Source organism: Rhinoderma darwinii, chromosome 6, assembly GCF_050947455.1.
Source record: "Rhinoderma darwinii isolate aRhiDar2 chromosome 6, aRhiDar2.hap1, whole genome shotgun sequence".
In the NCBI taxonomy this organism is placed as follows: domain Eukaryota; kingdom Metazoa; phylum Chordata; class Amphibia; order Anura; family Rhinodermatidae; genus Rhinoderma; species Rhinoderma darwinii.
The window spans coordinates 33,944,689-33,956,678 of NC_134692.1; the positions used below are offsets into that span (position 1 = coordinate 33,944,689).

General features: G+C 37.8%; 1 protein-coding gene across 1 annotated transcript in view; it reads right to left on the reverse strand.

The window, feature by feature from the left end:
• The window catches only part of LOC142656572 (dynein axonemal heavy chain 11-like), a 271,269-nt gene extending 262,682 nt beyond the window's left edge, over positions 1 to 8,587 (reverse strand). The window contains exons 1-5 of the mRNA XM_075831503.1: positions 8,553 to 8,587; positions 7,978 to 8,170; positions 6,548 to 6,652; positions 3,687 to 4,079; positions 1,619 to 1,951 (exon numbers count right to left, since the gene is read on the reverse strand). Coding sequence (XP_075687618.1) covers positions 1,619 to 1,951; positions 3,687 to 4,079; positions 6,548 to 6,652; positions 7,978 to 8,170; positions 8,553 to 8,587 — 1,059 coding nt within the window. The remainder of the gene's footprint in view (positions 1 to 1,618; positions 1,952 to 3,686; positions 4,080 to 6,547; positions 6,653 to 7,977; positions 8,171 to 8,552) is intronic.
• Between the last annotated feature and the right edge of the window lie 3,403 nt (positions 8,588 to 11,990).

Genomic DNA, 11,990 nt, shown 5'->3' on the forward strand with positions numbered 1-11,990 from the left:
GGGTATGTGCACACGGCTTATTTTCGTCCGTTTTTCGGGCCAAATACTGCCAAAAAATCGGAAGCAGAATGCCTCCAAACATCTGCCCATTGATTTCAATAGGAAATACAGCGTTCTGCTCTGACAGCCCTTTTATTATGCGGCATAAAAAAACGGACGCGAAAAAGAAGTGCATGTCACTTCTTGAGCCGTTTTTGGAGCCGTTTTTCATTGACTCTAGAAAAACAGCTCCAAAAACTGCCGTAAAAAACGCAGCGAAAAACGAGAATTGCTAAAAAAACATCTGAAAATCTGGAGCGGTTTTCCCTTGAAAACAGCTCTGTGTTTTCAGATATTTTTTAGTAAAGCGTGTGCAGATACCCTAAGGCTTAATACTCGTATAAATGGTCCCTATATCATGCTTTAGCATTAGCTTGGTTAATAAGTAACTTTGTCATTTGTACATATGGTTTTTACAATAGGAGTTCACAATTTTGGTTTACATAGCTACTCCCTTAAGGGCAAATGTATAGGAAAAAGCAGTTTCTAATATATATTCTTAAACATTTTTATAAAATATTGTTAAAAATCATTTGAAAAATATTAGAATTGCTCCCTTTAGTGGGAGTACCATTGATTTCAATGGTAACGCTTCCGATGCTAATGGTTTCCATTTGTCTCCATTCTGTAAGGTATCCATTTTTTCAGTGGAATCAATAGCGTAGTCGACTACGCTATTGATTCCGCCCAAAAAAATAAAAATGGAAACCTTAGGGAACGGAGACAAACGGAAACCATTAGCAACGGAAACTTTACCATTGAAATCAATGGTAATGCAAACGGAAAGCTATGGTTGCCATTTGGTTTCCGTTCATGGGTTCCCCTGACGGAAAGGTCCCATGAAACCCATTAACAGAACCCCAACGCAGATGTGAACGAAGGTAAAGTATATATACAGAATGAGGAGAATAATCTCATTATCATTAGAGGGTGGGCAATTAATGACTGCTCTATTGTATTACTGGAAGCCCAGATAAGGTAGGATAGCAATACTATACACATAGATAAGGTCCTGTATGCATCCCCCCTTGTTTCTGTAGGACGGGCTGTACTTCATCACTTTCTGAAGACTATAATAATCTATAAGATTTCCTTGTCAACTGTCTCCCATTCATTTCAGCTGCCATAAGCGCACACACCCTTCTGTGCTAACTACACAGGAAGTAAAGGAAGGAAGTGTCTGTCTCCAATATGGCTGCCACAAAGGAAAGTTTTTAAATTAAAAAAAATAAAAATTGCAGCAAAATTAAAAAATATACCTAACACCTAATTTATCGTCTATAAACTTAAATGTAATTAATGAAACTAAAATTAAATACATGACACATTCCTTTTAATGGGAGAAATTATTTGCCTGTTATTCTCTCAAATTCACTGAAAGGGATTCTCAAACATGGCAAACGGACACTGAACACTTTCAAGGGAATTTCCAAAATAATCAGAAAATCACAAAAAAGATTAGATTTTGAAGATTAGACAGAAAATTTTGTAAACCTATAACACTATTAACCGAAGTTGCATAAACATACGCACTTTATGCTGACTGCTTGGTATATACTATCTATTGTACCATAAATACCTGATAAGTGGTTTTCCCAAGATGCACAGCAACACAAGGTATGAAAGATGCAATTCGGAATGTGTCCATGAGTAATCCCTCTATGATGTTAGAAAAATTGCCATTGATGTCAAGGTCCAAGGAAGGTGTAAAGCTCATCTCACCTCCATTAAGGAAAAGTTCCACTTTAAACAAAGGAAGATTTTTAACTGATGGTTCGGTGTTATCAATCAAGTACTGGAGTGAACACTTCACTGCTTGGAGCAATCCTTCTAAAATCATGCGGTCTATGTACTCCGTGTACGTCTTCCATTTATCAGAGTGCAGATCTGCTTGAAACAACTGCTGATTGTCCTGCAAAAGTAATGCAGTCTTTAAGTACATGGGCTAACAAGATCAGACTGTGCTCACATATATCGAGCAATACCGGACTTTTATATGCTATCATCATCATCATATAAAACTGTTCTTTTGTTCTTATCACATACATAAACAGATGGGTAATACCATTTGTATGGAAGTGACATCATAACTACATATTGTATTTGATTTTATTATTATTTCTGTTATTCAGTAGGAACATTCAATGTTTACCAGTGTATAAAATTCTGTTCATGGTCATGTGATGGACACACAGGTGCAGGACTCGTTACAGTGTATGTTTCAGAGCTGTGTCTTCTAACGATCCCAGCACCTGTGTGTCCTTTATATGACCATGGACAGAATTTATCGACTGGAAGTAAACAATTAATGTTCCTGCTGAAAAACAACAAGCAGAAATCTTTTAAACAATGAGGAATTAATACAGAATGTATTAATAATAATGTATTTGTTTAGAACTTTAAAAGATATCTATACCTTCGCACTGAATTTTTTTTATTGATCATTTTATTCCTAAATCCAAAATTAAGTAACTTTCTAAATAGTCTTTATTAAAAAATATCCTACCATTTGGCTGATGTAGAGTCCGTGTAACTCCTGTAGATAGCTGGTCTCCTGCAATTTCACGCCTCGAATTACGTCTGAAAAAACGGCTCCAATACGTCGGCAAACATCTGGCCATTACTTTCAATGGGCTTTACGATGTACTGTGCCGACGACCTGTCATTTTACGCGTCGCTGTCAAAAGATGGCGCGTAAAATTACAGCCTCGTCAAAAGAAGTGCAGGACTCTTCTTGGGACGTAATTGGAGCCGGTTTTCATTGACTCCAATGAAGAACAGCTCCAAATTACGTCCGTAAAAAAAAGACACCCCGCAAAACGCAAGTACATGCAATTACGTCTGAAATTCAGGAGCTTTCTCCTGAAAACAGCTCCGTAATTTCAGACGTAATTGCAGTTATCATGTGCACATACCCTTACACTGAGAGAAGGGAGGGGGGAGCAGTTGAGTCAGTTTTCAGGAGCAGTGGACTGATGGATTTGTGTTGGAATTTGTAAGAGACCTGCTGTCTACAGGAGTTACACAAACTGCAGCAGCCAAATGGCAATTTATTTTTTATTAATGAAGACTATTTAGAAGGTTGCTTAATTTTGCATTTAGGAAGCCAATGAACAGTAAAAAAAAAAATCAGTTTAAAAGGTTTACATAGCTTTTAAATTACACAAAAAATAACATTTGTTTGCTGAAACCGGACCACCCATTTAAAATGTTTAGTAATTCTCCCTTGCAGTTTAAATCCAACAAGAACAATATCGGCAAGGAAATTCCCAATACACAACTTTGGACTGGGTCCACCAGAGGAAATGATTCTGAGGGTGAGCCCCCCACCCATACAGTACATGTACACATCTATTTTTTATTTCATCATAATCTTTGTTGTTATGGTGGCACAAACAGGAAATACTGTATCATCAATAAGATCAAATAGATTATTTGTGAATCAACTCATAAGTAAAAAAACCCTAGTTACAACCTCTAAATGAGGTTGTTTTCTGGTGGATGTATGGTGGCTATAAATGTGTAAATACTGGTATGCTTTTGCGCCAAACCAACCCTGCCTAATCAATGGGCTTCCTATGAAATTGAACTCGGTATGTGTGTATGTATTGGGAAAAATAAATTTATAAGTAAACTGTACATTATACCATCAGAAGTCCTTGAATCTTCTGCCCAACATCCTCAGCAATAATGTAGTGTTTGGCCATTTTCTCTTTGTCTCCAAGACTTAGAATGGAATTGTTCCGTCCATTTTTATTTGCAATGAAATAATTTTCACTTAGCTTATTCATTAGGTTCTGCATCATCTCTACATTCTGTTTAACTTTTAGAATCCGGCAGTCCAAATTGTACACAAGTTCTCTGGCTTCGTCTATGTAATTATCCAAATCTGGTGAGCACCATGTTAGAAAGGTAAGTGCTGGCTCTAGTTTCTCATAAATCTGCTTGAGCTCATCGTATACAAGCTCCCTTTCCACATGTAAGATTGTCTTTTGAATCCTATCGAACCACTGGGAAATGAGGTCCAGATTTCCAGTGTGCTGTTAAAGAAAGCATGTCCAATAGTTACAGAATTTTATGTGATCAGAAGTTTTGCAATAAGGTTCTTGAAGAAGTAAAAATGAGTGGGGTTGTTAGCAACAGGCACCAGGGACATGTGCCTTGGGCGTTTTGCCAGGTGCCCCGGATTTCCCGGCGTCATGCTTAACACATTCAATCATGACTGTATGTTACCCTTAGGCTTGGTTTACACGAGCGCGTGCGTTTTGCGCACGCAAAAAATGCGGCGTTTTGCGTGCGCAAAAGGCACTTAACAGCTCCGTGTGGCCTCAGCATATGATGCGCAGCTGCGTGCTTTTCGCGCAGCCGCCATCTTTATGACACTCCGTTTGGATATTTGTAAACAGAAAAGCAAGTGGTGCTTTTCTGTTTTCATTCATCCTTTTCACTGCTGTTGCGCGAATCACGCTGTTCGCACGGAAGTGCTTCTGTGTGACATGCGTGGTTTTCACGCACCCATTGACTTCAATGGGTGCGTGATGCGCGAACAGCACACAAATATAGAACAGGTCGTGAGTTTTTTGCAACGGACTCACGTTGCACAAAAATCACGGACTGTCTGCACGGCCCCATAGACTATTATAGGTCCGTACGACACGCGTGAAAATCACGCGCGTCGCACGGACGCATAACACGCTCGTGTAAACGAGCCCTTAGAACCAGGAATATTACAGCACCAGGATGTATGAAAGAGATATGGGTGCAAGCCCAACTGGACTGGATCCAACAGTCCCATGCAATGATAAAAAAACGGATATTCAGGCAGCACATCCAAAAGAATAGGAACTTTTTATTTACCCCTGTAACATTTCAGCTCCTCAGAGTCTTTCGCAAGCATTTTTCAAGAATTGAGAAGATGCTCTGAGTAGCTGAAACATTGCCAGGGGAAATAAAAAGCTCCTATTCTTTTGGATGTGCTGCCTGAATCTCTGTTTTTTGCATTTTACCCTTATCTCGTGGTGTCCCAAGTATCTTCAGAGATTACCAACACCATTGGAACAACATCAAAGAATATATGTGGGTATTGCAAAAGCAGCATTTTCTATTTGAGAATGTTATTAACAGAATCACTTCCTTTAGCATTTTGAAGCATTCTGGGAGTAGAACATACAAGGTATGTAAAGTATCTGTGTCTTTCTTAAAAATATGGTATGTATATCCTCTAGAGACAATAGGGTGGGTTTCTTCATTACATTTTATTAATTGATGTATAAGCTACGAAATCTTTTTGTAATGTGATGCATTTTCGCAAATCACAAGAAAAATAAAACACCCTGTTTATTTGTTAATTGGCCAAAAAAAAAATTCACTTGACAAGTACAGGCTCTACTTGTTTGCTGGGGTGTCCTTCCAGCAGAAGAGATTTTGGTGCACAGATTTCCCCTATCTAACAATTAATACAATGTAAAGAGGTAAACCCCATCATTGTCTAGAAAAAATTTTTTTATTTCATAGGCGAAAACAGGTTTTCTTTGAGAGTTCACTGTTCAGCTATGAAGCATTGTAAAGTCTCCGCAATAATAATTTTCTCTCTACTGTTGTTGCAGCTAAGGGGAGCGATTTAATAATAACACTATATTCTGTATTGGTAAATTATGCATTCCCCTTACCAACTCTTGAAAAAATACATAACCTTTTGTGACAACAAAAAAAGACCAACAAACTTCAATATGTACTAGTTGAAATAAATGAACCAAATAATTCCGAAACAAGAAAAAAACGACACCCTTTCTACTCCCACAGTGACTGCATATTTTTTTGTCACCAGAGGTTATTTGTTTGATTATGGAAGTTGGTGAGGGCCACATCATTGTTTTTTAGGCCCTTATAAAAAAAATAACAGAATGGAAGGAGGACGTACTTCCTTTTTCCCATGACTGTATACATACACACACATATAGCAGATTCCTCACACCTAATGCTTCATCAACATCAAGGTATTCTAGGAATAAGTATTAGGCTGCATGCACACGACCGGATCTGAAAAACACGGCCGGCATACGGGTGGCATCCATGTGCCGTCTGTGGTTTTCACGTGGCCAAGGACATGAATGGACGAGACTGAGCCTCAACCTCAAATAGGAATAGGACCTGCTCTGAGTTTTGCAGCCTGGTCCCACGGGCCCCAGACTGATCCATAAAAAACATGGCAGTGTGCATGGGGCCAAAGAAATGAATGAGTCTGCGCGCTATCCATTAAAAAAGCAGATAGCACACTGGCAAAAACAACAGTCGTGTGCATGTAGCCCTACTTTGCGCTACAAATAACTTGGTAAGAAGACAGACTTTCTACTCTGGTGGTACATACCTCCCAACATTTGAAGCCAAAATCAATTATTTTAAGACCCACCCCTTTTCTGCAAACACGCATAAGCCCTGCCTCTCTGTGTCTCGTTTGTTGGCAGTGCCGTGGAAAACAAAACTGTTAAGAGGTATGTTAATATGGTACCTTTTGCAGCTCCTTTCTTTTCAAGTACAAATCTTTGGTCATCTCTGGGATGTTTGACATTTTCAGGAACTGGAGATATTTAACTTCTCTGAGAACAGATGCCAGCTAAACATTAAATATGAAAAATAATCAGTTAAAAAAAGGATTCATATAGATCATTATAATAAATATCATTTTTAATTTATTTAAATTCATTTAATAAAGGTTTTAAAGTTATGGTGATATATCCAGGGTTTAGAGTGCGGCTCCACTTATTAGCGATACTCGTGCTTACATTCAGGATTATAGCATTCACTCCACCTCCTTCTTTCCTTTTTACTGCTGAGTGATGGCTGCCTTTATACTCTGCATAAAGCAACTGCTGCCACTCAAATGTGAGGAGGACGGGAAGAGTATTGCCCGAAAAAAGCATTGGCACAATATTTTTTTGTGGTGCCAGTCCTATTAACCATTCTGACCTGGGCTTATAGTATGTTGCCCTAAACTAAGGCTGCATATGAGGCTGGGTTCACATCTGTGTTTATTTTTTATTTTTTTCCGTTCCGTCCGGATCTATTGCACGATGGACAGCAACGGCAACCAAGAGAACCTTTTGACTTTAATGGGTTCCATTGTGTTTCCTTCATGGTGTTCGTTGTTTTTCTGCCATTTTTGTCCGGATCTGCGACAACAGCTTCTAACGAAGCCTCCAATGCAGATGCAAACACTGCCTTATACTGACAGGTCCGCTTTAATACTATAATATAAACATTTTTAGCGTATTCGGGATCTAAAAATGAGGCCGATTTTTTGTTTAGCTGCTTTCAGTGTTGATTTGCTTAAAATACTGAAATTTATTTAGGTAAACCACATTTCATAAAAACATCCAACAGACATTCTAAAATAGAGGACATTATTTACAATAATATCAGACAGTTAAAAACCCTGGACCCAAGAACTTATAATCTATACTCTGATTGACTGAATTAGTCCGTTACAAAAAAAAAACAAAAAAACATAGAATTCATTGAACACTAAACTGTCCAGATCTCGGTGTGACTCTTTTTGTAGCCTACAATCTTGAGCCATGTTTCGGTCTACTCTCTCTAGACTGATTTGTAACCATTCTCATTATCACTTTGTTCCATTGCAAAATGTTCAACTAAAAACCGAATATGCTACATTATACTGCTCATACAATCAGATACATGTACTTTATTGCTGCTATCACTATGTACACAGGTAGTATGACTAAACTTGGACAACATGTCTTGCATTAATCTGTATCGATCCCTACATCTCCATCAACTCCACCTAACTGAAGATGAATTACCCACCAAATGTAAATATGGAAACACAACACATATACAGTCCCTATAAAGAATGGCATGTTTTATGCTAGCTGAAATTCTCCTAAAATGTGTTCTGAAAACGTCAAGTACAAAAGATACCATTGGGTTGAAATTAGTTTCATATAGTCCATCTTCACCCCGCTTTAGTATTGGTTGACCCAAATGGGATTCACAGAGGTCACACAGATTTTCAGACCAGTTGCTGAATGTTTCCTCATCATGAGCATCTAAAAGTTCCAGAAATCTATCATATTTTTCAAAAATTCTTGTTGCTTCATCATTTTGCAGAGCTCTGTATAGTGCATATATAAAACATTATTACATTATGCAGAGCCCTTATTGTGCATATATAAAACATTATTGTATTCTGTAAAGTGCATATCTAAATACATTATTACATTCTGCAGAGCCCTTTATAGTGCATATATAAAACATTATTACATTCTCTATAGTGTATATATAAACAAATTAAATAAAACATTTAACAATTAAACTAAATAATCACTTTATACCTGTAAAAAAGGAATAAGATAATCAATATATAAGGAGATCCCATCATTGACCATGCTTTTGTTTGCAAATACGAGATTTAATACTTCATGTAGAAAAAACAGTTGTGTTGTCAGTCACTTATGTTGCTGTGATAGAAAAACATTCTGTGCATGTGCTACTACTTGAGAGTCTTGAACAAGTTAGACTTGGGTCGCATATTTTCTTTATATGCTTATAAAGAATGCAGCAAACTAGGGTGTTTATTGGCATCTACAATTTATTTTAAAACTTTACTGCATTTATGCAGAGGACCATAGAGCACTGATGTACAGAGCAGAACTTTTCAAGGAATTTCAGCAGAATGAACTGAAAATCTTAAATTCATTTGTTTTCAATGCACAAAATAGAATACCATTATTTTTGTTTAACTCCTTAATGACCAGCCTATTTTAAACGTTAAAGAGACTCTGTCACCACATTATAAGTGCCGTATTTCCTATATAAGGAGATCGGCGCTGTAATGTAGGTGACAGCAGTGCTTTTTATTTAGAAAAATGATAAATTTTTACCACGTTAGGAGCAATTTTAGCTTTATGCTAATTCGTTTCTTAATGCCCAAGTGGGCGTGTGTTTACTTTAGACCAAGTGGGCGTTGTACAGAGGAGAGTATGACGCTGACCAATCAGTGACCAATCAGCGTCATGCACTTCTCTCCATTCATTTAGACAGCGCATAGTGACACTGTGTTATTCACTATGTGCTGTCTTATACTGACACATTAACGTTACTGAAGTGTTTAGACAGTGAGTAGACATTCCTTCCAGCCGGGACGGGATGTCTATTCACAATCCCTGCACTTCGTTAATGTTTGTTTGGTACTTACAGCAGAGCAAAGCGTAATCTCGCTGTAACCTGTAATTTACAGCGAGATCTCGCGAGATTACGCTTGCTCTGCTGTAAGTACCAAACAAACGTTAACGAAGTGTCGGGATTGTGAATAGACATCCCGTCCTGGCTAGAAGGAATGTCTATTCACTGTCAAGACACTTCAGTAACGTTAATATGTCAGTATAAGACAGCACATAGTGAACAACGCAGTGTCACTATGCACTGACTAAATGAATGGAGAGAAGTGTATGACGCTGATTGGTCACTGATTGGTCAGCGTCATACACTCCTCTGTACAACGCCCACTTGGTCTAAAGTAAAAACACGCCCACTTGGGCATTAAGAAACTAATTAGTATAAAACTAAAATCGCTCCTAACGTGGTGAAAATAGATAGTTTTTCTAAATAAAAAGCACTGCTGTCACCTACATTACAGCGCCGATCTCCTTATATAGGAGATACGGCACTTATAATGTGGTGACAGAGTCTCTTTAATGACCAAGCTATTTTTCCATCGTCACATTCCAAGAGCTATAACTTTTTTATTTTTGCGTCAACATAGCTGTATAAGGTCTTGTTTTTTGCGAGACGAGTTGTATTTTTTAATAGCATCATTTTGGGGTACATATAATTTATTGATTAACTTTTAATAACTTCTTTTGGGGGGAATAGAAAAAAATCTGAAATTTCGCCATACTTTTTTGCATCCTAAATCTACACCGTTTACCGTCTGGTATAAATAACACAATAACTTTATTCAGCGGGATGTTACGATTGCAATTATACCAAATTTGTATAGATTTTGTATGTTTTACTACTTTTATACAGTAAAAACACATTTTTTTCAAAATTATTTGTTTTTGTGTCTCCATATATGAAGAGCAATAACGTTTTTATTTTTCCGCCAATGCAGTTGTATGAGGGCTTTTTTTTGCGGGACGACTTGTAGTTTTTATTGGTACCCTTTTGGAGTAGATGAGACTTTTTGATCACTTTTTATCACATTTTTTTTAAGGCAGAATGCACAGAAAACAGCAATTTTTGCATTGTTTTTTATATTATTTTTTACGGCGTTCACCATGCGGGTTAAATAATGTAATAGCTTTGTAGTCGGGGTCGTTATGGATGCGGTGATACCAAATATGTGTAACTTTTTTACTTTATTTTGTTTTGTTTTTTATAGTAAAGCATTTTGTAAGGGGAAAAAGTGGGTTTTTCATTTTTTTTTATTAACTTTATTAAACTTTTTTTTTTACTTTTTTACTAGTCCTCCGATCGCTTTTATAATACACTGCAATACTTTTGTATTGCAGTGTATTACGGCCTGTCCGTTTAAAAAGGACAGGCATCTGCTAGGCCATGCCTCTGGCATGACTTAGCAGGCATTTACTACAGGCAGAACTGGGGGCCTTTATTAGGCCCCCGGCTGCCATCGGAGACACAGACACTCGGTGGTCTTATCACCGGGTGTCAGTGGGATGAGAGGGAGCTCCCTCCGTCTCTCCAAAACAACTCAGATGCGGCGCTCGCTATTGAGCGCCGCATATGAGGGGTTAAACGGGTGAGATCGATACTGATACCGACACTCCCAGCCCTCAGCTGCCTCTGGTAGCTGAGAGCAGGGAGATTTAACGGCTCCCTGCTCTGTTTATTTATCCTGATGCAGCGCCGTGAAAAGGCGTATGCATCAGAATAAAGTCCATTAGTGGCCGCCGTGAAAAGGTGTATTGGCGGTCACAAATGGGTTAATAGAGTTCTGCAATGAAGGGCTCCTACTTTATTACATTTTGTCTTAATTTAAACATTAGTATATTATGCAAAGTTCCTAGGTTCCAATGCAAAATGCACACAATGATGTCACTGAGCATGCCTATCCCAGGAATAATAAACACAGTGAGGTCACAGTACAGTGACAATAAAAACAGTGATGTCTCAATACAGAGTGATAACTCTAAACACGGATAATAAAGATTGTGAGGTTACAGCACAGGGGTAATAACCAAAGTGTAACAGCACAAGAATAATAGTCACAGAGACATCATAGTGCATATTCACAAAAACGAGAATAACAGTGATCTCACAGCTAAAGTCTGAGGACCACAGTGATGTCACAGCACAGATATAATAAACACAGTATCATAAAACAAGGATAATGTACACAGTGATGTTACAGTACAGAGATAATAAACAACTTTATTTATTTAAGTAGCAGAGTGGCCGTTAGACAACCTCAGGCCCTAGAGCCCAGGTGTGACTGCAACGTCTGCATACCATTATAGTTACACCCCTGAATATACACGCTGCATTTCCCTGTCAGGCAAAAAAACAAAAAAAAAAACTGAAATTTTTGCTCTCTTATAGCTCAAAACCCCTTAAAGACTATTCCAATTTGAGTTTTTTCATTTTCCTTTTTTCCTCCCCGCCTTCTAAAAGCCATAACTTTTCTATTTCTTCGTCGACATAGCCATATGAGAGCTTGTTTTTTTTTTGTCGTTTTTCATGGCACCATTTATTGTACCGCATAATGTACTGGGAATCTGGGAAAAAAATATTTGTGGGGTGAAATGGGCAAAAAAACAGTGGTTACACCATTTTTGGGGGGGTTTTGTTTTTACGGCATCCATCTACATATTCACCTTATTCTACAGGTTGATATGATTACGGCGATACCAAATTTAGATGTTTTGTTTTACGTTTTACCACTTTTAAAAAATAAAACTATTTGCTAAAAA